Source organism: Hemitrygon akajei, chromosome 16, assembly GCF_048418815.1.
Source record: "Hemitrygon akajei chromosome 16, sHemAka1.3, whole genome shotgun sequence".
Lineage (NCBI taxonomy): Eukaryota > Metazoa > Chordata > Chondrichthyes > Myliobatiformes > Dasyatidae > Hemitrygon > Hemitrygon akajei.
Window position 1 is genome coordinate 48,111,927 of NC_133139.1, and position 26,436 is coordinate 48,138,362.

General features: G+C 50.6%; 1 protein-coding gene across 7 annotated transcripts in view; it reads left to right on the forward strand.

Moving 5' to 3' along the window:
* The window catches only part of LOC140740028 (phospholipid phosphatase-related protein type 3-like), a 144,360-nt gene extending 119,469 nt beyond the window's left edge, over positions 1-24,891 (forward strand). For all 7 annotated transcript variants that reach the window (XM_073068830.1, XM_073068835.1, XM_073068829.1 and 4 more), the window contains exon 8: positions 21,195-24,891. In XM_073068830.1, the coding sequence (XP_072924931.1) occupies positions 21,195-22,487 (1,293 nt within the window). In that variant the 3' untranslated portion in view covers positions 22,488-24,891. The remainder of the gene's footprint in view (positions 1-21,194) is intronic.
* Positions 24,892-26,436: the final 1,545 nt, after the last annotated feature.

A 26,436-nucleotide genomic window follows, 5' to 3' on the forward strand; every position in this document is an offset into this window, starting at 1 on the left:
CCCCCCTCCCCAACCAGAATAAAAGCATCGACACCCCCCACCGAGCACTCAAATGTACAGCAAGGCAAAAGCCCCCCCCTCCCCAACCAGAATAAAAGCATCGACACCCCCCACCGAGCACTCAAATGTACAGCAAGGCAAACCCCCCCTCCCCAACCAGAATAAATGCATCGACACCCCCCACCGAGCACTCAAATGTACAGCAAGGTAAACCCCCCCTCCCCAACCAGAATAAAAGCATCGACACCCCCCACCGAGGCACTCAAATGTACAGCAAGGCAAAACCCCCCCCTCCCCAACCAGAATAAAAGCATCGACACCCCCACCGAGCACTCAAATGTACAGCAAGGCAAAACCCCCCCACCCCCAACCAGAATAAAAGCATCGACACCCCCCCACCGAGCACTCAAATGTACAGCAAGGCAAAACCCCCCCCTCCCCAACCAGAATAACAGCATCGACACCCCCCACCGAGCACTCAAATGTACAGCAAGGTAAAACCCCCCCCCTCCCCAACCAGAATAAAAGCATCGACACCCCCCACCGAGCACTCAAATGTACAGCAAGGCAAAACCCCCCCCTCCCCAACCAGAATAAAAGCATCGACACCCCCCACCGAGCACTCAAATGTACAGCAAGGTAAAACCCCCCCCCTCCCCAACCAGAATAAAAGCATCGACACCCCCCACCGAGCACTCAAATGTACAGCAAGGCAAACCCCCCCCTCCCCAACCAGAATAAATGCATCGACACCCCCCCACCGAGCACTCAAATGTACAGCAAGGCAAAACCCCCCCTCCCCAACCAGAATAAAAGCATCGACACCCCCCACCGAGCACTCAAATGTACAGCAAGGCAAAAGCCCCCCCCTCCCCAACCAGAATAAAGCATCGACACCCCCCCCGAGCACTCAAATGTACAGCAAGGCAAACCCCCCCTCCCCAACCAGAATAAAAGCATCGACACCCCCCACCGAGCACTCAAATGTACAGCAAGGCAAAAGCCCCCCCCTCCCCAACCAGAATAAAAGCATCGACACCCCCCACCGAGCACTCAAATGTACAGCAAGGTAAACCCCCCCCTCCCCCTCCCCAACCAGAATAAAAGCATCAACACCCCCCACCGAGCACTCAAATGTACAGCAAGGTAAACCCCCCCCTCCCCCCTCCCCAACCAGAATAAAAGCATCAACACCCCCCCACCGAGCACTCAAATGTACAGCAAGGCAAAACCCCCCCTCCCCAACCAGAATAAAAGCATCAACACCCCCCCACCGAGCACTCAAATGTACAGCAAGGCAAAACCCCCCCCTCCCCAACCAGAATAAAAGCATCAACACCCCCCCACCGAGCACTCAAATGTACAGCAAGGCAAAACCCCCCCTCCCCCCCCCAACCAGAATAAAAGCATCGACACCCCCCACCGAGCACTCAAATGTACAGCAAGGCAAAACCCCCCCTCCCCAACCAGAATAAAAGCATCAACACCCCCCCACCGAGCACTCAAATGTACAGCAAGGCAAAACCCCCCCTCCCCCCCCCCAACCAGAATAAAAGCATCGACACCCCCCACCGAGCACTCAAATGTACAGCAAGGCAAAACCCCCCCTCCCCAACCAGAATAAAAGCATCAACACCCCCCCACCGAGCACTCAAATGTACAGCAAGGCAAAACCCCCCCTCCCCCCCCCAACCAGAATAAAAGCATCGACACCCCCCACCGAGCACTCAAATGTACAGCAAGGCAAAACCCCCCCAACCAGAATAAAAGCATCGACACCCCCCACCGAGCACTCAAATGTACAGCAAGGCAAAACCCCCCCCAACCAGAATAAAAGCATCGACACCCCCCACCGAGCACTCAAATGTACAGAAAGGCAAACCCCCCCCTCCCCAACCAGAATAAAAGCATCGACACCCCCCACCGAGCACTCAAATGTACAGCAAGGCAAACCCCCCCCCCTCCCCAACCAGAATAAAAGCATCGACACCCCCCACCGAGCACTCAAATGTACAGCAAGGTAAACCCCCCCCCTCCCCAACCAGAATAAAAGCATCGACACCCCCCACCGAGCACTCAAATGTACAGCAAGGCAAAACCCCCCCCCCTCCCCAACCAGAATAAAAGCATCGACACCCCCCACCGAGCACTCAAATGTACAGCAAGGCAAAACCCCCCCCTCCCCAACCAGAATAAAAGCATCGACACCCCCCACCGAGCACTCAAATGTACAGCAAGGCAAAACCCCCCCCTCCCCAACCAGAATAAAAGCATCGACACCCCCCACCGAGCACTCAAATGTACAGCAAGGCAAAACCCCCCACAACCAGAATAAAAGCATCGACACCCCCCCACCGAGCACTCAAATGTACAGCAAGGCAAAATCCCCCCTCCCCAACCAGAATAAAAGCATCGACACCCCCACCGAGCACTCAAATGTACAGCAAGGCAAAACCCCCCCCTCCCCAACCAGAATAAAAGCATCGACACCCCCCACCGAGCACTCAAATGTACAGCAAGGCAAAACCCCCCCCCCCCTCCCCAACCAGAATAAAAGCATCGACACCCCCCACCGAGCACTCAAATGTACAGCAAGGTAAAACCCCCCCCTCCCCAACCAGAATAAAAGCATCGACACCCCCCACCGAGCACTTCAAATGTACAGCAAGGTAAACCCCCCCTCCCCAACCAGAATAAAAGCATCGACACCCCCCACCGAGCACTCAAATGTACAGCAAGGCAAAACCCCCCCCTCCCCAACCAGAATAAAAGCATCGACACCCCCCACCGAGCACTCAAATGTACAGCAAGGTAAACCCCCCTCCCCAACCAGAATAAAAGCATCGACACCCCCCACCGAGCACTCAAATGTACAGCAAGGCAAAACCCCCCCCTCCCCAACCAGAATAAAAGCATCGACACCCCCCACCGAGCACTCAAATGTACAGCAAGGCAAAACCCCCCCACCCCCAACCAGAATAAAAGCATCGACACCCCCCACCGAGCACTCAAATGTACAGCAAGGCAAAACCCCCCCCTCCCCAACCAGAATAACAGCATCGACACCCCCCCACCGAGCACTCAAATGTACAGCAAGGTAAAACCCCCCCCCTCCCCAACCAGAATAAAAGCATCGACACCCCCCACCGAGCACTCAAATGTACAGCAAGGCAAAACCCCCCCCTCCCCAACCAGAATAAAAGCATCGACACCCCCCACCGAGCACTCAAATGTACAGCAAGGTAAAACCCCCCCCCTCCCCAACCAGAATAAAAGCATCGACACCCCCCACCGAGCACTCAAATGTACAGCAAGGCAAACCCCCCCCTCCCCAACCAGAATAAATGCATCGACACCCCCCACCGAGCACTCAAATGTACAGCAAGGCAAAACCCCCCCTCCCCAACCAGAATAAAAGCATCGACACCCCCCACCGAGCACTCAAATGTACAGCAAGGTAAACCCCCCCCTCCCCCCTCCCCAACCAGAATAAAAGCATCAACACCCCCCCACCGAGCACTCAAATGTACAGCAAGGTAAACCCCCCCCTCCCCCCTCCCCAACCAGAATAAAAGCATCGACACCCCCCACCGAGCACTCAAATGTACAGCAAGGCAAAACCCCCCCTCCCCAACCAGAATAAAAGCATCGACACCCCCCACCGAGCACTCAAATGTACAGCAAGGCAAACCCCCCCCCCTCCCCAACCAGAATAAATGCATCGACACCCCCCCACCGAGCACTCAAATGTACAGCAAGGTAAACCCCCCCTCCCCAACCAGAATAAAAGCATCGACACCCCCCCACCGAGCACTCAAATGTACAGCAAGGCAAACCCCCCCCCTCCCCAACCAGAATAAAAGCATCGACACCCCCCACCGAGCACTCAAATGTACAGCAAGGCAAAACCCTCCCCTCCCCAACCAGAATAAAAGCATCAACACCCCCCACCGAGCACTCAAATGTACAGCAAGGTAAACCCCCCCTCCCCAACCAGAATAAAAGCATCGACACCCCCCACCGAGCACTCAAATGTACAGCAAGGCAAACCCCCCCCCCTCCCCAACCAGAATAAAAGCATCGACACCCCCCACCGAGCACTCAAATGTACAGCAAGGCAAAAGCCCCCCCCTCCCCAACCAGAATAAAAACATCGACACCCCCCCACCGAGCACTCAAATGTACAGCAAGGCAAAACCCCCCCTCCCTCCCCAACCAGAATAAAAGCATCGACACCCCCCACCGAGCACTCAAATGTACAGCAAGGCAAAACCCCCCCCCTCCCCAACCAGAATAAAAACATCGACACCCCCCCACCGAGCACTCAAATGTACAGCAAGGTAAACCCCCCCCCAACCAGAATAAAAGCATCGACACCCCCCACCGAGCACTCAAATGTACAGCAAGGCAAACCCCCCCCCTCCCCAACCAGAATAAAAGCATCGACACCCCCCACCGAGCACTCAAATGTACAGCAAGGCAAAACCCCCCCTCCCTCCCCAACCAGAATAAAAGCATCGACACCCCCCACCGAGCACTCAAATGTACAGCAAGGTAAACCCCCCCCCTCCCTCCCCAACCAGAATAAAAGCATCGACACCCCCCCACCGAGCACTCAAATGTACAGCAAGGCAAACCCCCCCCCCTCCCCAACCAGAATAAAAGCATCGACACCCCCCCACCGAGCACTCAAATGTACAGCAAGGCAAAACCCCCCCCCCCAACCAGAATAAAAGCATCGACACCCCCCACCGAGCACTCAAATGTACAGCAAGGCAAAACCCCCCCTCCCTCCCCAACCAGAATAAAAGCATCGACACCCCCCACCGAGCACTCAAATGTACAGCAAGGCAAACCCCCCCCCCCCTCCCCAACCAGAATAAAAGCATCGACACCCCCCACCGAGCACTCAAATGTACAGCAAGGCAAAATCCCCCCCCCCCTCCCCAACCAGAATAAAAGCATCGACACCCCCCCACCGAGCACTCAAATGTACAGCAAGGCAAAATCCCCCCCCCCTCCCCAACCAGAATAAAAGCATCGACACCCCCCACCGAGCACTCAAATGTACAGCAAGGCAAAACCCCCCCTCCCCTCCCCAACCAGAATAAAAGCATCGACACCCCCCCACCGAGCACTCAAATGTACAGCAAGGTAAAACCCCCCCCCTCCCCAACCAGAATAAAAGCATCGACACCCCCCACCGAGCACTCAAATGTACAGCAAGGCAAACCCCCCCCTCCCCAACCAGAATAAATGCATCGACACCCCCCACCGAGCACTCAAATGTACAGCAAGGCAAAACCCCCCCTCCCCAACCAGAATAAAAGCATCGACACCCCCCACCGAGCACTCAAATGTACAGCAAGGTAAACCCCCCCCTCCCCCCTCCCCAACCAGAATAAAAGCATCAACACCCCCCCACCGAGCACTCAAATGTACAGCAAGGCAAAACCCCCCCTCCCCAACCAGAATAAAAGCATCGACACCCCCCACCGAGCACTCAAATGTACAGCAAGGCAAAAGCCCCCCCCTCCCCAACCAGAATAAAAGCATCGACACCCCCCACCGAGCACTCAAATGTACAGCAAGGCAAAACCCTCCCCTCCCCAACCAGAATAAAAGCATCGACACCCCCCACCGAGCACTCAAATGTACAGCAAGGCAAAACCCCCCCCCAACCAGAATAAAAGCATCGACACCCCCCACCGAGCACTCAAATGTACAGCAAGGCAAAACCCCCCCCCTCCCCAACCAGAATAAAAGCATCGACACCCCCCACCGAGCACTCAAATGTACAGCAAGGTAAACCCCCCCCAACCAGAATAAAAGCATCGACACCCCCCACCGAGCACTCAAATGTACAGCAAGGCAAACCCCCCCCTCCCCTCCCCAACCAGAATAAAAGCATTGACACCCCCCACCGAGCACTCAAATGTACAGCAAGGTAAAACCCCCCCCTCCCCAACCAGAATAAAAGCATCGACACCCCCCACCGAGCACTCAAATGTACAGCAAGGCAAAACCCCCCCTCCCTCCCCAACCAGAATAAAAGCATCGACACCCCCCCACCGAGCACTCAAATGTACAGCAAGGCAAAACCCCCCCCCTCCCCAACCAGAATAAAAGCATCGACACCCCCCACCGAGCACTCAAATGTACAGCAAGGCAAACCCCCCCCCCCTCCCCAACCAGAATAAAAGCATCGACACCCCCCACCGAGCACTCAAATGTACAGCAAGGTAAACCCCCCCCTCCCCAACCAGAATAAAAGCATCGACACCCCCCACCGAGCACTCAAATGTACAGCAAGGTAAACCCCCCCCCTCCCTCCCCAACCAGAATAAAAGCATCGACACCCCCCACCGAGCACTCAAATGTACAGCAAGGCAAAACCCCCCCCCCCAACCAGAATAAAAGCATCGACACCCCCCACCGAGCACTCAAATGTACAGCAAGGCAAAACCCCCCCTCCCTCCCCAACCAGAATAAAAGCATCGACACCCCCCACCGAGCACTCAAATGTACAGCAAGGTAAACCCCCCCCCTCCCTCCCCAACCAGAATAAAAGCATCGACACCCCCCACCGAGCACTCAAATGTACAGCAAGGTAAACCCCCCCTCCCCAACCAGAATAAAAGCATCGACACCCCCCCACCGAGCACTCAAATGTACAGCAAGGCAAAACCCCCCCCCCAACCAGAATAAAAGCATCGACACCCCCCACCGAGCACTCAAATGTACAGCAAGGCAAAACCCCCCCTCCCCAACCAGAATAAAAGCATCGACACCCCCCACCGAGCACTCAAATGTACAGCAAGGTAAAACCCCCCCCTCCCCAACCAGAATAAAAGCATCGACACCCCCCACCGAGCACTCAAATGTACAGCAAGGCAAAACCCCCCCCCTCCCCAACCAGAATAAAAGCATCGACACCCCCCACCGAGCACTCAAATGTACAGCAAGGCAAAACCCCCCCCTCCCCAACCAGAATAAAAGCATCGACACCCCCCACCGAGCACTCAAATGTACAGCAAGGCAAAACCCCCCCCTCCCCAACCAGAATAAAAGCATCGACACCCCCCACCGAGCACTCAAATGTACAGCAAGGCAAAACCCCCCCCTCCCCAACCAGAATAAAAGCATCGACACCCCCCACCGAGCACTCAAATGTACAGCAAGGTAAACCCCCCCCTCCCCCCTCCCCAACCAGAATAAAAGCATCGACACCCCCCACCGAGCACTCAAATGTACAGCAAGGCAAACCCCCCCCCTCCCCAACCAGAATAAAAGCATCGACACCCCCCACCGAGCACTCAAATGTACAGCAAGGTAAACCCCCCCCAACCAGAATAAAAGCATCGACACCCCCCACCGAGCACTCAAATGTACAGCAAGGCAAAACCCCCCCCAACCAGAATAAAAGCATCGACACCCCCCACCGAGCACTCAAATGTACAGCAAGGCAAAACCCCCCCCAACCAGAATAAAAGCATCGACACCCCCCACCGAGCACTCAAATGTACAGCAAGGCAAAACCCCCCCCAACCAGAATAAAAGCATCGACACCCCCCACCGAGCACTCAAATGTACAGCAAGGCAAAACCCCCCCTCCCTCCCCAACCAGAATAAAAGCATCGACACCCCCCACCGAGCACTCAAATGTACAGCAAGGCAAACCCCCCCCTCCCCCCTCCCCAACCAGAATAAAAGCATCGACACCCCCCACCGAGCACTCAAATGTACAGCAAGGCAAAACCCCCCCCCTCCCCAACCAGAATAAAAGCATCGACACCCCCCACCGAGCACTCAAATGTACAGCAAGGCAAAACCCCCCCTCCCTCCCCAACCAGAATAAAAGCATCGACACCCCCCACCGAGCACTCAAATGTACAGCAAGGCAAAACCCCCCCTCCCTCCCCAACCAGAATAAAAGCATCGACACCCCCCACCGAGCACTCAAATGTACAGCAAGGCAAAACCCCCCCTCCCCCCCCCAACCAGAATAAAAGCATCGACACCCCCCACCGAGCACTCAAATGTACAGCAAGGCAAAACCCCCCCCCAACCAGAATAAAAGCATCGACACCCCCCACCGAGCACTCAAATGTACAGCAAGGCAAAACCCCCCCCCAACCAGAATAAAAGCATCGACACCCCCCCACCGAGCACTCAAATATACAGAAAGGCAAACCCCCCCCCCTCCCCAACCAGAATAAAAGCATCGACACCCCCCACCGAGCACTCAAATGTACAGCAAGGCAAACCCCCCCCCCCTCCCCAACCAGAATAAAAGCATCGACACCCCCCCACCGAGCACTCAAATGTACAGCAAGGTAAACCCCCCCCCCTCCCCAACCAGAATAAAAGCATCGACACCCCCCACCGAGCACTCAAATGTACAGCAAGGCAAAACCCCCCCACAACCAGAATAAAAGCATCGACACCCCCCACCGAGCACTCAAATGTACAGCAAGGCAAAATCCCCCCTCCCCAACCAGAATAAAAGCATCGACACCCCCCACCGAGCACTCAAATGTACAGCAAGGCAAAACCCCCCCCTCCCCAACCAGAATAAAAGCATCGACACCCCCCCACCGAGCACTCAAATGTACAGCAAGGCAAAACCCCCCCCTCCCCAACCAGAATAAAAGCATCGACACCCCCCACCGAGCACTCAAATGTACAGCAAGGCAAAACCCCCCACAACCAGAATAAAAGCATCGACACCCCCCACCGAGCACTCAAATGTACAGCAAGGCAAAACCCCCCCCCTCCCCAACCAGAATAAAAGCATCGACACCCCCCACCGAGCACTCAAATGTACAGCAAGGCAAAACCCCCCCCCCCCTCCCCAACCAGAATAAAAGCATCGACACCCCCCACCGAGCACTCAAATGTACAGCAAGGTAAAACCCCCCCCCTCCCCAACCAGAATAAAAGCATCGACACCCCCCCACCGAGCACTCAAATGTACAGCAAGGCAAAACCCCCCCCCTCCCCAACCAGAATAAAAGCATCGACACCCCCCCACCGAGCACTCAAATGTACAGCAAGGCAAAACCCCCCCACCCCCAACCAGAATAAAAGCATCGACACCCCCCCACCGAGCACTCAAATGTACAGCAAGGCAAAACCCCCCCCCTCCCCAACCAGAATAACAGCATCGACACCCCCCACCGAGCACTCAAATGTACAGCAAGGTAAACCCCCCCCCCCTCCCCAACCAGAATAAAAGCATCGACACCCCCCACCGAGCACTCAAATGTACAGCAAGGTAAACCCCCCCCTCCCCAACCAGAATAAAAGCATCGACACCCCCCACCGAGCACTCAAATGTACAGCAAGGCAAAACCCCCCCCCCCCCAACCAGAATAAAAGCATCGACACCCCCCACCGAGCACTCAAATGTACAGCAAGGCAAAACCCCCCCCCTCCCCAACCAGAATAACAGCATCGACACCCCCCACCGAGCACTCAAATGTACAGCAAGGTAAACCCCCCCCCCCTCCCCAACCAGAATAAAAGCATCGACACCCCCCACCGAGCACTCAAATGTACAGCAAGGCAAAACCCCCCCCCTCCCCAACCAGAATAACAGCATCGACACCCCCCCACCGAGCACTCAAATGTACAGCAAGGTAAACCCCCCCCCCTCCCCAACCAGAATAAAAGCATCGACACCCCCCACCGAGCACTCAAATGTACAGCAAGGCAAAACCCCCCCCCTCCCCAACCAGAATAAAAGCATCGACACCCCCCCACCGAGCACTCAAATGTACAGCAAGGTAAACCCCCCCCCCTCCCCAACCAGAATAAAAGCATCGACACCCCCCACCGAGCACTCAAATGTACAGCAAGGCAAACCCCCCCCCTCCCCAACCAGAATAAAAGCATCGACACCCCCCACCGAGCACTCAAATGTACAGCAAGGTAAACCCCCCCCCCTCCCCAACCAGAATAAAAGCATCGACACCCCCCCACCGAGCACTCAAATGTACAGCAAGGTAAACCCCCCCCCTCCCCAAACAGAATAAAAGCATCGACACCCCCCACCGAGCACTCAAATGTACAGCAAGGCAAAAACCCCCCCCCCCCAACCAGAATAAAAGCATCGACACCCCCCCACCGAGCACTCAAATGTACAGCAAGGCAAAACCCCCCCCTCCCCAACCAGAATAAAAGCATCGACACCCCCCACCGAGCACTCAAATGTACAGCAAGGCAAACCCCCCCCCTCCCCAACCAGAATAAAAGCATCGACACCCCCCACCGAGCACTCAAATGTACAGCAAGGTAAACCCCCCCCCCCTCCCCAACCAGAATAAAAGCATCGACACCCCCCCACCGAGCACTCAAATGTACAGCAAGGTAAACCCCCCCCTCCCCAAACAGAATAAAAGCATCGACACCCCCCACCGAGCACTCAAATGTACAGCAAGGCAAAAACCCCCCCCCCCCAACCAGAATAAAAGCATCGACACCCCCCACCGAGCACTCAAATGTACAGCAAGGCAAAACCCTCCCTCCCCAACCAGAATAAAAGCATCGACACCCCCCACCGAGCACTCAAATGTACAGCAAGGCAAAAACCCCCCCCCCCAACCAGAATAAAAGCATCGACACCCCCCACCGAGCACTCAAATGTACAGCAAGGCAAACCCCCCCCTCCCCAACCAGAATAAAAGCATCGACACCCCCCCACCGAGCACTCAAATGTACAGCAAGGTAAACCCCCCCCTCCCCAACCAGAATAAAAGCATCGACACCCCCCACCGAGCACTCAAATGTACAGCAAGGCAAAAACCCCCCCCCCCCCAACCAGAATAAAAGCATCGACACCCCCCCACCGAGCACTCAAATGTACAGCAAGGCAAAACCCCCCCCTCCCCAACCAGAATAAAAGCATCGACACCCCCCACCGAGCACTCAAATGTACAGCAAGGCAGCAAAACCCCCCCCTCCCCAACCAGAATAAAAGCATCGACACCCCCCACCGAGCACTCAAATGTACAGCAAGGCAAAAGCCCCCCCCCTCCCCAACCAGAATAAAAGCATCGACACCCCCCACCGAGCACTCAAATGTACAGCAAGGCAAAACCCCCCCCTCCCCAACCAGAATAAAAGCATCGACACCCCCCACCGAGCACTCAAATGTACAGCAAGGTAAACCCCCCCCTCCCCAACCAGAATAAAAGCATCGACACCCCCCACCGAGCACTCAAATGTACAGCAAGGCAAACCCCCCCCCAACCAGAATAAAAGCATCGACACCCCCCCACCGAGCACTCAAATGTACAGCAAGGTAAAACCCCCCCCCCAACCAGAATAAAAGCATCGACACCCCCCACCGAGCACTCAAATGTACAGCAAGGTAAACCCCCCCCAACCAGAATAAAAGCATCGACACCCCCCACCGAGCACTCAAATGTACAGCAAGGCAAAACCCTCCCTCCCCAACCAGAATAAAAGCATCGACACCCCCCACCGAGCACTCAAATGTACAGCAAGGCAAACCCCCCCCCCTCCCCAACCAGAATAAAAGCATCGACACCCCCCACCGAGCACTCAAATGTACAGCAAGGCAAAACCCTCCCTCCCCAACCAGAATAAAAGCATCGACACCCCCCACCGAGCACTCAAATGTACAGCAAGGCAAAAACCCCCCCCCCCCAACCAGAATAAAAGCATCGACACCCCCCCACCGAGCACTCAAATGTACAGCAAGGCAAAACCCCCCCCCTCCCCAACCAGAATAAAAACATCGACACCCCCCACCGAGCACTCAAATGTACAGCAAGGCAAAACCCCCCCCCCCAACCAGAATAAAAAGCATCGACACCCCCCCACCGAGCACTCAAATGTACAGCAAGGCAAAACCCCCCCCCTCCCCAACCAGAATAAAAACATCGACACCCCCCACCGAGCACTCAAATGTTCAGCAAGGCAAAACCCCCCCTCCCTCCCCAACCAGAATAAAAGCATCGACACCCCCCACCGAGCACTCAAATGTACAGCAAGGCAAAACCCCCCCCCTCCCCAACCAGAATAAAAACATCGACACCCCCCACCGAGCACTCAAATGTACAGCAAGCAAAACCCCCCCCCTCCCTCCCCAACCAGAATAAAAGCATCGACACCCCCCACCGAGCACTCAAATGTACAGCAAGGCAAAACCCCCCCCCTCCCCAACCAGAATAAAAGCATCGACACCCCCCACCGAGCACTCAAATGTACAGCAAGGCAAACCCCCCCCCCTCCCCAACCAGAATAAAAGCATCGACACCCCCCACCGAGCACTCAAATGTACAGCAAGGCAAAACCCCCCCCTCCCCAACCAGAATAAAAGCATCGACACCCCCCACCGAGCACTCAAATGTACAGCAAGGCAAACCCCCCCCCAACCAGAATAAAAGCATCGACACCCCCCACCGAGCACTCAAATGTACAGCAAGGCAAACCCCCCCCCTCCCCAACCAGAATAAAAGCATCGACACCCCCCCACCGAGCACTCAAATGTACAGCAAGGCAAAACCCCCCCCCCCTCCCCAACCAGAATAAAAGCATCGACACCCCCCACCGAGCACTCAAATGTACAGCAAGGCAAAACCCCCCCTCCCCAACCAGAATAAAAGCATCGACACCCCCCACCGAGCACTCAAATGTACAGCAAGGTAAACCCCCCCCAACCAGAATAAAAGCATCGACACCCCCCACCGAGCACTCAAATGTACAGCAAGGTAAACCCCCCCCCCCTCCCCAACCAGAATAAAAGCATCGACACCCCCCACCGAGCACTCAAATGTACAGCAAGGTAAACCCCCCCCAACCAGAATAAAAGCATCGACACCCCCCCACCGAGCACTCAAATGTACAGCAAGGCAAAACCCCCCCCCCTCCCCAACCAGAATAAAAGCATCGACACCCCCCACCGAGCACTCAAATGTACAGCAAGGCAAAACCCCCCCCCTCCCCAACCAGAATAAAAGCATCGACACCCCCCACCGAGCACTCAAATGTACAGCAAGGCAAAACCCCCCCCCAACCAGAATAAAAGCATCGACACCCCCCACCGAGCACTCAAATGTACAGCAAGGCAAAACCCCCCCCCCTCCCCAACCAGAATAAAAGCATCGACACCCCCCCACCGAGCACTCAAATGTACAGCAAGGCAAAACCCCCCCCCCTCCCCAACCAGAATAAAAGCATCGACACCCCCCACCGAGCACTCAAATGTACAGCAAGGCAAAACCCCCCCCCCAACCAGAATAAAAGCATCGACACCCCCCACCGAGCACTCAAATGTACAGCAAGGCAAAACCCCCCCCCCAACCAGAATAAAAGCATCGACACCCCCCCACCGAGCACTCAAATGTACAGCAAGGCAAACCCCCCCTCCCCTCCCCAACCAGAATAAAAGCATCGACACCCCCCACCGAGCACTCAAATGTACAGCAAGGCAAAACCCCCCCCCCTCCCCAACCAGAATAAAAGCATCGACACCCCCCACCGAGCACTCAAATGTACAGCAAGGCAAAACCCCCCCCCCAACCAGAATAAAAGCATCGACACCCCCCACCGAGCACTCAAATGTACAGCAAGGCAAACCCCCCCTCCCCAACCAGAATAAAAGCATCGACACCCCCCACCGAGCACTCAAATGTACAGCAAGGCAAAATCCCCCCCTCCCCAACCAGAATAAAAGCATCGACACCCCCCACCGAGCACTCAAATGTACAGCAAGGCAAAACCCCCCCCCCCTCCCCAACCAGAATAAAAGCATCGACACCCCCCACCGAGCACTCAAATGTACAGCAAGGCAAAATCCCCCCCTCCCCAACCAGAATAAAAGCATCGACACCCCCCACCGAGCACTCAAATGTACAGCAAGGCAAAACCCCCCCCTCCCCAACCAGAATAAAAGCATCGACACCCCCCCACCGAGCACTCAAATGTACAGCAAGGCAAAATCCCCCCCTCCCCAACCAGAATAAAAGCATCGACACCCCCCCACCGAGCACTCAAATGTACAGCAAGGCAAAACCCCCCCCCCAACCAGAATAAAAGCATCGACACCCCCCACCGAGCACTCAAATGTACAGCAAGGCAGCAAAACCCCCCCCCTCCCCAACCAGAATAAAAGCATCGACACCCCCCACCGAGCACTCTAATGTACAGCAAGGCAAAACCCCCCCCCTCCAACCAGAATAAAAGCATCGACACCCCCCACCGAGCACTCAAATGTACAGCAAGGCAAAACCCCCCCCTCCCCAACCAGAATAAAAGCATCGACACCCCCCCACCGAGCACTCAAATGTACAGCAAGGTAAACCCCCCCCCTCCCCAACCAGAATAAAAGCATCAACACCCCCCACCGAGCACTCAAATGTACAGCAAGGTAAACCCCCCCTCCACAACCAGAATAACAGCATCGACACCCCCCACCGAGCACTCAAATGTACAGCAAGGTAAACCCCCCCCCTCCCCAACCAGAATAAAAGCATCGACACCCCCCACCGAGCACTCAAATGTACAGCAAGGCAAAACCCCCCCTCCCCAACCAGAATAAAAGCATCAGCACCCCCCACCGAGCACTCAAATGTACAGCAAGGCAAAACCCCCCCCCCTCCCCAACCAGAATAAAAGCATCGACACCCCCCACCGAGCACTCAAATGTACAGCAAGGTAAACCCCCCCTCCCCTACCAGAATAAAAGCATCGACACCCCCCACCGAGCACTCAAATGTACAGCAAGGCAAAACCCCCCCCTCCCCAACCAGAATAAAAACATCTGCACCCCCCACCGAGCACTCAAATGTACAGCAAGGTAAAACCCCCCCTCCCTCCCCAACCAGAATAAAAGCATCGACACCCCCCCACCGAGCACTCAAATGTACAGCAAGGTAAACCCCCCCCTCCCCAACCAGAATAAAAGCATCGACACCCCCCACCGAGCACTCAAATGTACAGCAAAGCAACAATAAAGACACAGACTTGCAGTACCCCAAAGAGTACTTGTTCATCTGGTAATTCAACATACCACTGGCTCTCTCTCTCCCTAATAAGGGGAAAAGAGGTGTCCCTGTTTCACAGCGAGAGGGGAGACATAACAAACAACTCGCTGATTTATGGTGTTAGAAGTCCATTGCATTGCTTTTTCTGAGCTCTGCGCCCAAAGGGCTCGGGTCCCTGGATACACAGCCCACGGCAGCTATCCTGCTGCCTCAGTGTTCCATGTTCTCCTGCGATGCCTCAGTCAGGGTTACCGCCATCGAATCCAGAGCCATGGCAATCCGGCACCCCGAAGGCATGCTAATCTTGGGTTACCAAAAAGCGGCCGGTCACGAGGCCCCGAGGGCGGGTCCCATTCCCGCAACAAACCAAAGTCAGCGTGGAACTCCAGGTCAGGGGCTTCAAAAGAACCTCGAAAAGGAAAAAAAAATGTCAAAGATAGAAATAGAGCTGTTTCCAAAGATGCAAGCAATGGAGTCGCCATTTAACACCATCACTTCACTCTGCCTTTCAACTCTGACTTTCATCACAGATAGCTAAAAGTATTTCCCAAGCACAGGAAGATGTCGCATTTGACAGCAAGATAAATGTCTCAGTTTCAGAATGAATGGCAGTGAGTTCTCCTTGTCATCTTAGACCAACAATGGTGTCACCCTGGGTAGTGAAGTTGCCTCATGCAGTTCTTGCGCTTTACAACCATGAGATGGGAACTTTAAGATTCCTGAGAGTGCAGCTTAATAGCTCATCTGACAGGAAGCACCTGCACTGGTTCTTCCCTGGAGAGTGTTTCTAGAGTGTGTCCTTGAATCGGTTGTTCTAAACCTGAAAAACTGAGCAACATCACACGATTGGCTGAAGATCAGTTGAGAGGCAATGTCACTTAACATGACAGACAGAAACTTGGGAGTGACATGTTGCCTCAATTAGTCGTTGCAAGAGTCATTACTAAACCACTTAGACCAGGAGCCATAGGAACAGAATTATGCCATTCAGCCCATCGAATCTGCTCTGCAATTCGATCATGGCTAATTTATTATTCCCTTTCAACCTTCTTCTCCTGCCTTCTTCCAGTAATCTTGGACACCCTCATTAATCAAGAAACAATCAACCTCTGCTTTAAATATACCTAATGATATGGGATTTGCAGCCATCAGTGACAATGAACTCCACAGATCTGCCACCTTTTGGGTAAACTTATAGGCCTGTGATCTGGTTCTTATTTTATCAACGTGCATAGAAATATTTTGACTAAGTAATTCCATCTGGCTGGTCAGTTGTTTTATTTATGAGACAGTTGCTCATTCTGCACAATGCACTTTAGACATCCACAGGGACGCCCCAAGAAAGAATCTCATTAACTGGACACCGAGCACCAGCAGGAAACATTACCAGTGCCTTGCCAGCAAAATCAGACGCTCAGCCCCATGAATGCAAAACTCCAATTCAAAATCCTCCCGTTTTGTTCTGATGGTTTAACATCAAACTGCTCAAAGGTGCATTTTGACATTTACAAAATTCCTCCCTTACTTATGTTTAGCTTTAAAGTAACAGGATACATAGTGTGCCTTTCTGATCACCCATCTATAGAGAGGATTTTATTAAGGTGGAAAGATTCACGAGGATGTTACTGGGCTTAGACGACTGGAAGCTGAGAGGTGATCTTTATGGAGGTATGTAAAATCATGATGGGCATAGAAAATGTGGAAGGACAAAATCTTTGTCCCATGATAGGGGAGTCTAGAACAATCCACCTGCTGAACTTCACTGCACTCCCCCTATTGCAGGTATACCCTCCCTGAGGTAAAGAGGTCAGACCTGGTCTAGACAAGTCCCTGTATAATTGGTACAGGGTACCTCTTCCCTCATACTCAAGACTTCTTACAATGAAAGCTAATTTACCTTCCCAGCTGCTAGCTGAACAAAGACATACCAGCCTGTTCCTCTGCACCACATAACCTTTCAATCTCTCAACATTTAAGGAAAGCTCAGCCTTTCTTTTCTCTGTGACAAAGATAACTTCACATTTTTCCCAGATTGTTCCATTTATCATGTTCGTCACCAATCATTTAGCCAGACTGCTCAATGGAACATGCTCAGAGTTGGCATAACTTCCCAGCCTTGTATCTCCGGACAATCAGTCACCAATGACTGACATTTACAGAGCCGAGTCAAATGTCTATGTAAGGGTCACAGTGCAAAGGAGCGTAAATAAGCTTTCACATCAAGCTACATAGCGTGATCATAGTGATGAAGGAGCTTCCTAAAGGAGGAAGGAATGAAATGGAGAGAAAGAAAAAGCTGATGAAAATTTCAGAGCTATTGGCCAGTCACAATCAGCTTTATATCACTGACATTTTTCAAGAATTTTGTTGTTGTATGGCAGCAATACATTGCAAGGTACAAATTACAAGAATAAATAAATAATGATAAAGATAATAATGAGGTAGTGTTCATAGACTGTTCAGGAATCTGATTGCTGAGGGGAAGAAGCTGTTCCTTCAATGCTGAGTGTGAGTCTTTGGGCTCCTGTATCACCTCCTTGATAGTATAAAGCAGCTGAGGATATGGCCACTGGGGAGAGACAAAACTAGGAAATGTTCCGCAGCTGGAATGGTGAGTGTAGAAGATGCAGGGATTGTAGCACTGGAGAAGATCACGGCTGGTGGTTGAATACACACTTTGGGTCTGGGAGAGGTTACATGTAGGATTGCAGAACTGAAGGAGATTATGTGAGTGGATGGACGTGCAGAGAACAAGACTGGAGGGGTTTGTTTACCTGGAGCGTTGTAAACCAGGCAAAGTTGCCTGGAGCTCTGGCTAAATGTCAGGGAAGACAGTATGGCTGGAGTATATGGAGGCTTATAATTCTGGAGGTGGTTTGGTAGACAACTGTGAGTCTGGAAAGTTACACAGAGGGTTATAAGGCTGGAGGAGATGATGTAAAGAGCCAAGTAGGAGGAAGTTAGGTGGATGAAGGAGAATAAATGCAGATTTGTGAAGATGGGGTAGGTTATATGATGGCTGTAGGGTTACAGGAGTTTCTAAAGCATGTTAGAGTTAGAGGAAGTTACATGGTCTTAAGGCTGAAGGAGGTTACGTTAAGGAAAATGAGAATGAGGCTTGCAATGTTTAATAGGATTTTGGACAGACAGGGAATGAAGGGATATAGATCTTGTGCAGGCAAATAGAATCATTTAAACTAAAGGACCTGTTCCTGTGTTGCATTGTTCTATATTCTATTTTAAAAGTGGAATGCTGGTGCAGGAAGTTTGCTGAGCTGCACAATGGGAGATACATCATGAAATCTTGGATCAGATCAAATGTCGGCTAGGACTCGAGTTGTGAGTTTAATGCCACATGCACAAGTACATGTATACACAGATGCAATGTGAAAGTTTCAGCAGTATCACAAGTATATGGGATCAGATACACAAGGAAAACAAATTAAAATAAATTGTACATCATTTTTACAAGAAAAAGCACCATTGAACACTACCACAAAATCCATTTTAGAGCAAAGTTATCATAGGTCGTTATACTGAGGTAGTGATTAAGTTTGTGGGTTGGTACAAGAACAGAATGGCTGAAGGGAGGTAGCTGTTTTTGAACCTGTTGGTGTGGGACTTCAGGCTTCTGTACCTTCTACCCGACACCATCTGCGGGAAGGTGGCATGGTCTGGATGGTGAGCATCTGTTGAAACTTGCAGTTGACTCATGGTCCCATCTCCTCCAGGACAGCTCAGGCTGCCAGAGAAATCTCTGCTGCCTTGGCTGTTTCTGACAGCAGTGCTGATCAGGCTCCTACTTTCTCTGAACTGAAGCGTAGCTAGCAGGGCTAGGTCCAATTATGAGTCAGCCTGACAAAGGCTGCTCCTTCCTTGGGTACACTGTGAAGCAATGCTATGGAATGAACTAATTCCTGGCTACGTACAGTACATGTCTGTCAGCTAGCTGTTCCCATGGGAAACACTTCACCACGGTGCTGGCTACGGGTATTAATTACACATCCAAATGTGACAAGTGGTGAACATTCCAGGGTAATTATAGCTGAGCAAATGTTTCAACAATACACTGCTTACTGAAGGAAGTCTTCATCTGTGTTTTTCCGATGGGACTGGAGAAAGAATGAGTGATCTCCCGACAGCTGTAAATATAATAACTTGACATCCAAACCATTGTTCCCTCACTATTGTAAACTTCAGTGGAGTCATCAAAACTACCTGGCACCTTATAAGTGAGAACAGTTCCTTTTTTGAAAAGGAATTGCAGATCATCATGAGAAGAACATGCTCTGTGATGCTCTCAAAAAGAAACCTTCACAGTGATCAAATAGTTAGAAGCTGTTCAGCCCCAGAGACTATTCTGATACTCATTTAGATCACTGCTGCTCTGTATTTTCATTCCATTTAACTGCCTAGGCTCCACGTCACTCAAACATACTTCAACAAAAACCTGATGGTTCCAATCCAGAGGAGTCCACCTCCTGGAGAGAGATCCCTACCAGCCACATCTCTACCAGCTTTTGACTGAATGCACAAAACCTTGTTTCGTTTTACAGAGTCTCTTGCTTTAACTTCAATATTATGTCTCCTAACTTACCCAGTGGCAGAAATAATCTCTCTTTTTTTTCTGCCCTATTGAATCTCTTCACCACCTTGATTGTTTCACCTGCTTGACATTGTGCACTCGAGGGAATACAAGCCAGATTTTGCAAAGAGAGCAATAATTTAACTCTTTAGTCTACCTAGAAGAATAGTTCCAAGACACTGTTAGCAGGACACATTGGTAGGGGTGGCAAAAGGTCATTTGCCCCTTAAACCTGCCTCCACCATTCTACATGTTCATGCTGAAGTGGACCTCATCCCCTCTACTATGCCCAGGCCTCAATTCTTCCAAACATGTATCTACCTCCCCTTTAAGTGAACATTCACCAGTCTATTATTGTCACACGTACTGAGACAGTGAAAGATGTTCCTTTGCCTGTCTTCTGGACAAATGGTTCCCTTTGCATTGAGGTAGTAGAAAGGGAAAACCAATAACAGAATGTAGCATAACGTGTTACAGTGTCAGAGAATATCCAGTACAGACGTGCAGTAAGGTGTAAGAGCCATTGAGAAATCAATACTTCATTCTTGTCACTGAAGAGTTCTTTTTGGAGTCACATGCCAGCAGGATAGAAGCTGTCCTTGAGCCTGGTTGTGCCTGCTTCTGAGTTTGTGCATCTTCTGCCTGGTGGAGATGAAGCAAGGGTGGGAAGAGTTTTTGAGTATGTTGGCTGCTTTCCCGATGATCTGGCCTCCACAACCTTTTGGGGCGGAGAATTCTAGCGATCACCACCCTCAATGAGAAGTTATGAGGAATTCCAGTTCTAAATCACTGCCCACAATGTTGAAACGATATCTCCCTAAATGAGTTTCTGTCACTTATGAAAACATCTCAACATCAACCCTGTCAAGCCCCTGTAAGATCCATATTGCAGCAAAATTTTTATTCTTTTAAATTCCAAAGAATGTCAGTTTAACTCCTTTACCCATTGGTGATGGATGCCTCCTGAGGTGTGCTGACCATTTGTGGCCAATAACCTGGCTGGATGACAGAAGCAGTGTCAGGCCATCTTTGTGTTGGGGACTACAAGTCAAGGGTTTGAAGAACTAGGATACAGGGGAATTGGTAAACAGAACTGCCATCTAGACAGACCATTTCATTACAGCAGTACATTGTGGCAGTACAAGGGAAACCAGTAAAAGGTTGCAGAATAACGTATTACAGTTACATGGAATGTGCAGTGCAGGTAGACAATAAGGTACAAGGCAGTAATGAGGTAGTTTGTGAGGTCAAGAACCCATCGTAGCTTTACACCAGTGGGATAAAAGCTGTACTTGAACCTGGTAGTGCAGGCTTTCAAGATTTTGTATCTTCTACCAGATGGGAGGAGGGAGAAGAGAGAATGTCTAGGGTGGGTGGGATCTTTGATTACACTGGCTACTTTATGGAAGCAGTGAGAAGTATGAACAGAGTCTATAAAAGGAAGGCTGGTTTCTGTGATGTGCTGAGCTGTGTCCACAGTCCTCTGCAGTTACTTGAGGTCACAGGCAGAGCAGTTTTAAAGTTTGAATCGACTCTGAGTTACCACACTCAATTGTGACTGGTGGAAATTGCTGTTCCTTATTTTGCTCTTACAGGGGTTTCATGCAGTCGGGAACTTCAAGGCATCAGAGGATACGTCTCCCAGCAGACCATCTCCTAAGAGTGGGCTCAGACCCCTGACACACCTCCGCCATGACTCGGTCTACCAGCAGAGCAAATCCCTCAGCACAGACGAGCTCAATCCACAGCCCCGGCTCGATGGATTGGAACAGCAGCTGGCCCAAAGGGAGAAGAATTCCCTGAACAGCTTAAAGCGGGCCAGCGTTGACGTGGAACTGCTGGCACCACGCAGCCCGATGGGCAAGGAGAACATGGTGACCTTCAGCAACACCCTTCCCCGTGTCAACACCCCAAACCTGGATGAAGCTGCCCGCCGTCACATGACCATTCATGTCTCAATGGATGCCTCTCGGTCCAAGCAGCTGATCTCCCAGTGGAAGCAGAAGTCAGTCGATGCCATGTCACTGGATCATGACCCAGCTATCAGCCAGTCACAGCCGCAGATGAGGACGGCTCTGGAGCTGAGGGGTGTGGGCTTTGACCAAGAGGAGCCCGCCCCGTCATCGCTCTATCCCATGGTGCAGGCCAGAAACTCGGAGAGAGGCGGCGGTGCCCGTGTCCTCATCCAGTCGCGGCCTGGGCCATCCCAGCTGGTCCACATCCCCGAGGAGACCCAAGGGAACACCAGCACGTCCCCCAAGAGTAACTCGGCTCGGGCCAAGTGGATGCTCATGGCGGAGAAGGGAGGTGTGCCGCGACCTAACAACCAGCCCCGCATCATGCAGGTGATCGCCATGTCGAAGCAACAGAGCATGATCACCGTCACACCGAAGCACTCTGAGGGCTCCAGTAGCTCCGACTCCTCCCACTATAAGTCTCCTTCAGACCGTGACTCTTCCAGCATCGTCACAGTGGATGCCCATGGATCCCACCCTGTCGTGCATGTTTCCTCTGGGAATGGCGTGGGACCCTGGGAGTGGAAGTCCCCTCAGGGCAGCATGGATGTCCACGAGGCTTATGAACTCAATGACCTAAACCGGGACTACAGGAGCTATAGGTCGGCCAAAAATAATGGCAACTCTTCGGGTTCTTCTGCCAGTGACCTCGAACAGGAGGATACACATTTCTGCAGCGTTGCCACCATTAATGTCAGCGGAGCTGAGAGGAGCGAAACCAATTCGGACACACTGACCATTGGCTCCAGCCGGGATTCAACCCTCAGAAGAAAGCCCAACACTGTGTATCTGGGCGAGCGGGACTGCAGCGCTGATGCTGACCAGGAGGCTTACTTGAAGAAACTTCAAGCTAACAGGAGATTCAAAGACTAGATGGAGTGACAGCTCTTCCCTGTCGTACCAAACTGTTCGGAATTGGTTATCCATGCAGTGCATTTGTTCTCACATTGAATCTAACAGGAACAGTTGCCTAAGAGTTTCTGCTATCAGTCCTTTCCAGAGGATAACTCATAACTTACTTCAAAGCTGTTTTCTTTGCAGTTTGAAACTTCCCCTTTGAGCAAAGGACATCCTGAAAACTGGAGACCAACATTGAATAATCCGACCTCTAGAGATATTGGTTAGACATTATTTAGAAAGAATTGCATTTAATAGCACCTTTCATGACTCAAGAACTGGCCCACAGCTAATTACTGACTTAAGAGGCCTTGATTGTTTAAACTCGCATGATACTTGTTTTCTCATCTGAGTTTAAGGCTTTTGAATTTTTTGTTTGCCCAGCATTTAAGTTGCAGATTTAAATTAGTAATGCCTGAGGAAATAAGAGATGAAATTTGTAATCTGTAGGTGATGCCGATGGTGTACTTTGTTTTATCGTAGCTTACTGATATATTGGTCAGCATTCTCTGCCAAGCTCAGGACTTTGCAGAATGCATGTGGAGATGGAGATCTAGTACATCTGTGCCAAACTATCGCCAGCCCTTTACAACAAAAGGTTTGGTGTAAACTTGCTGATGGTTCCAATGCCTAAGCACTTTAGTGCTAAAGTCTTTTGATTGACAATGTCACTGGTTGTAAATTTGCAAGCAAAATGGTATTCACTTCCCTTGCTCCACAAAACATCGATGTGGAACTCCAGAACAATGAAAGTAAAATCCTTCAGATGCTGAAAGTATTAACTAAAACTAGCATGAGATGGATCCCAGCAAGTCAGGTTGCATCCACAAAGAAAAGCAGAATGAATGGTTTTAGTTATTGCAAATCTTGGAAAAAGATAATCTATTGTAATAATTCATTCATCCCCGAAGTTGCCCGACTCAGAGTATGTCCAGCTATTCTTGTTTATGTTAGAATAATTATGAATTAATCTGAACATGATCACTATAATATAGAAGAAGATGAAACCTCTAAGACAGATCTACTGGAAAACAGATTATTAGATTTTAATGTAGGACAGGTATTGTCCAGTTTTGAAATGAAAGCAATATATTGTAATGCAATACATTAACTATTGAAGTCTACATGAATACCCACGCTATCTGGGATGTGGATGACAATTGCTGCTGTCTGTGGTGTTTATCTCATTGAACTTTGCGCCTGGTATTTTAGCAATCCCAGATGGAAAAACTCACTCCAAGGCCATCACTGTGATGTTCTCGCATGTGTGATTCAGTCGAACAAGTTTTCAGCCACTTGCTAATCTGTCCAGTCCACTGAATGTGCACCTCACACTGCCCAGTTTACCCTGGTGTCAGCCCACCACTCCCCCCCCCCACACACACACAAACACACTGAAACTAGAGAGGCCATACAGCCCCTCAGGTCCATTCAGCTAACTGTATCCTCCTTTTGCTGAAGGTTGAATGTGGTGGAAAATAAGGATTCAGTCAGGAGGAAATCAGATCAGGCGAGCAAGTCAGCTGTTTTTACCTTCAGGTCTGCAGTGGCTGCTTTGCCCTTTCAAATTAACCATTTGGTGATTAAATAACTTCCTGATGATTGTGAGTTTTTCAGGATTTGAAACCCATTGAGAACCATTTTTATGAATGTCACTGGCTTATTCCAAAAGCTGCAGAGAATGCTTGCTCAATATTTACTCTGGAGCTAGTAGCCTGCTGTTGTTCCACAGGATGACTGGTCAGTTTTATTTTTCATCATTAATTGGTAGAGCCAGCTTACCCAAAGCAGAGAGTTGATTCTTGGACCTTTGGTAGAGTTATGCAGCCACTACATCATGGGAGGGGTGGATGTGCAGACAATGAAAGGGAGGAGGTTGGGTTTGAGTGACAGACAACGGAGAGTAGTAAGGTTGTTGGCCAAAATAAGATACTCGGATAGACAAAGGAGTGGGAGGTCAGTGGCATATTTAGTGGGTGCCCGTGGTCCCGCACTGGCATTAAAGAATGACAACAAAAGGTTACATCTAACTCGGTGGTGTTGGGAAGCTGAGATAGTAGATGAACACAGACACACTCCTGGAACCCCTGCATTTAATTATTTGCTTGTGTAAATAAATGTTTACTGACATATTGGAGGCTGGCTCCAAAAAGCTCTTCTGTCCGTGCTTGTCTGAATGATTACTGTTCATAGAGTAACTTTGTTATTAACTGTGAGGAATACTGCACTTGGTTTTGTGAAGCTAACTGTTGTGCTATGCCAGTGATTTTAATGGTAGCTCCTGCTGTTCTGAAGTATTTTGTACCTGGAGGATGTCACTTGAACAGAAACAAACTTTAAAATTACTTGTGAATTCAATAAATGTCATTTTAAGAAAAGAGTTGAGTGGATTAAATAAGACTCTGTTTCTGAGTGGATCATTTCTAATAGCATTCCCAATTTTTATGAGCTGCCTTTAACAATGTCTGGATTTTTTCCATAACTGTATTTGTCTAATTAAGTTCCCCAAACACATTCCATTTGACAAAGTTCTAAATTCAAAGTAAAATTTATTTTGAAATACAATTTGTTATCGGAGTACATACATGTCACCACATACAGCCCTGAGATTCTTTTTCTGTGGGCATACTCAGCAAATCTATAGAACGGTAACTGTAAACATCAGGAACAGCTAACTATAAACTGTGTAAACACTGATATAAATAAATAGCAATAAATAAGGAGCATGAATTAGCAAGATAAGAGAGTACTTAAATGAGTGTAGTTATCCCCTTTTCTTCAAGAGCCTGAGGGTTAGATTATAAGACATAGGAGCCTGGGTCTGCTCTTCCACCCTATCATGGCTGATCTCAGATCCCACTCAACCCCGTACACCTGCCTTCTCTCCCTAGCCTTTGATGCCCTGACTGATCAGGAAACGATTAATTTCCACCTTAATATACCTATCGACTTAGCCTCCATCGCAGTCTGTGGCAGAGCATTCCAAAGATTCACTACTCTCTGGCTAAAAACAAATTCCTCCTTACATCTGTTCTAACAAGTCGCCCCTCAATTTTTGAGGCTGTGCCCTCTAGTTCCAGATACACCCTCCAGATGAAACATCCTCTCTACATCCACTTTATCTGGTCCTCTCAACATTCAGAAGGTTTCAATGAGATTCCCCTGCATTCTTCTAAATTCCAGTGAGTACAGGCCCAAAGCTGATATAGACTCCTCATATGTTAACTCCTTCATTCCCGGAATCAACCTCATGAACCTTGTCTGGACTCTCTCCAATGACAACACATCCTTTCTGAGATGTGGGGATCAAAACTATTGACAGTACTCCAAGTGCAGCCTGACTAGTGTCTTACAAAGCCTCAGCATTATCTCCTTGCTTTTAAATCTATTCCACCTGAAATAAACGCCAACATTGCATTTGCCTTCCTTACCACAGACTCACCCTGTAAATTAACCTTTTGGGAATCTTGTTTGAGGACCCCTTAGTTCCTCTGGATCTCTGAAGTTTGAACATTCTCCCTATTTAGATAATAGATCCTTTTACCAAAATTCATTATCATACATTTCCCAAAACTCTATTCCATTTGCCACATTTTTGCTCATTCTTCCAATTTCTCTAAGTCCTGCTGCAATCGCATTGCTTCCTCAACACTACCTACCCCTCCACCTATCTTCATATCATCCACAAACTTTGCCACAAAGCCATCAATTCCATTACCCAAATCACTGAACAACAGTGTGAAAAGTAGTGATCCCAATACAGACCCCTGAGGAACACCACTAGTCACTGGCAGCCAACCAGAAAAGGCCCCCTTTAGTCCCATTCACTGCCTCCTGCCTGTCAGACATTCCTCAGTCCATGACAGTATCTTTCCTGTAATGCCATAGGATTCTATCTGGTTAAGTAGCCTCATGTGTGGTGGCT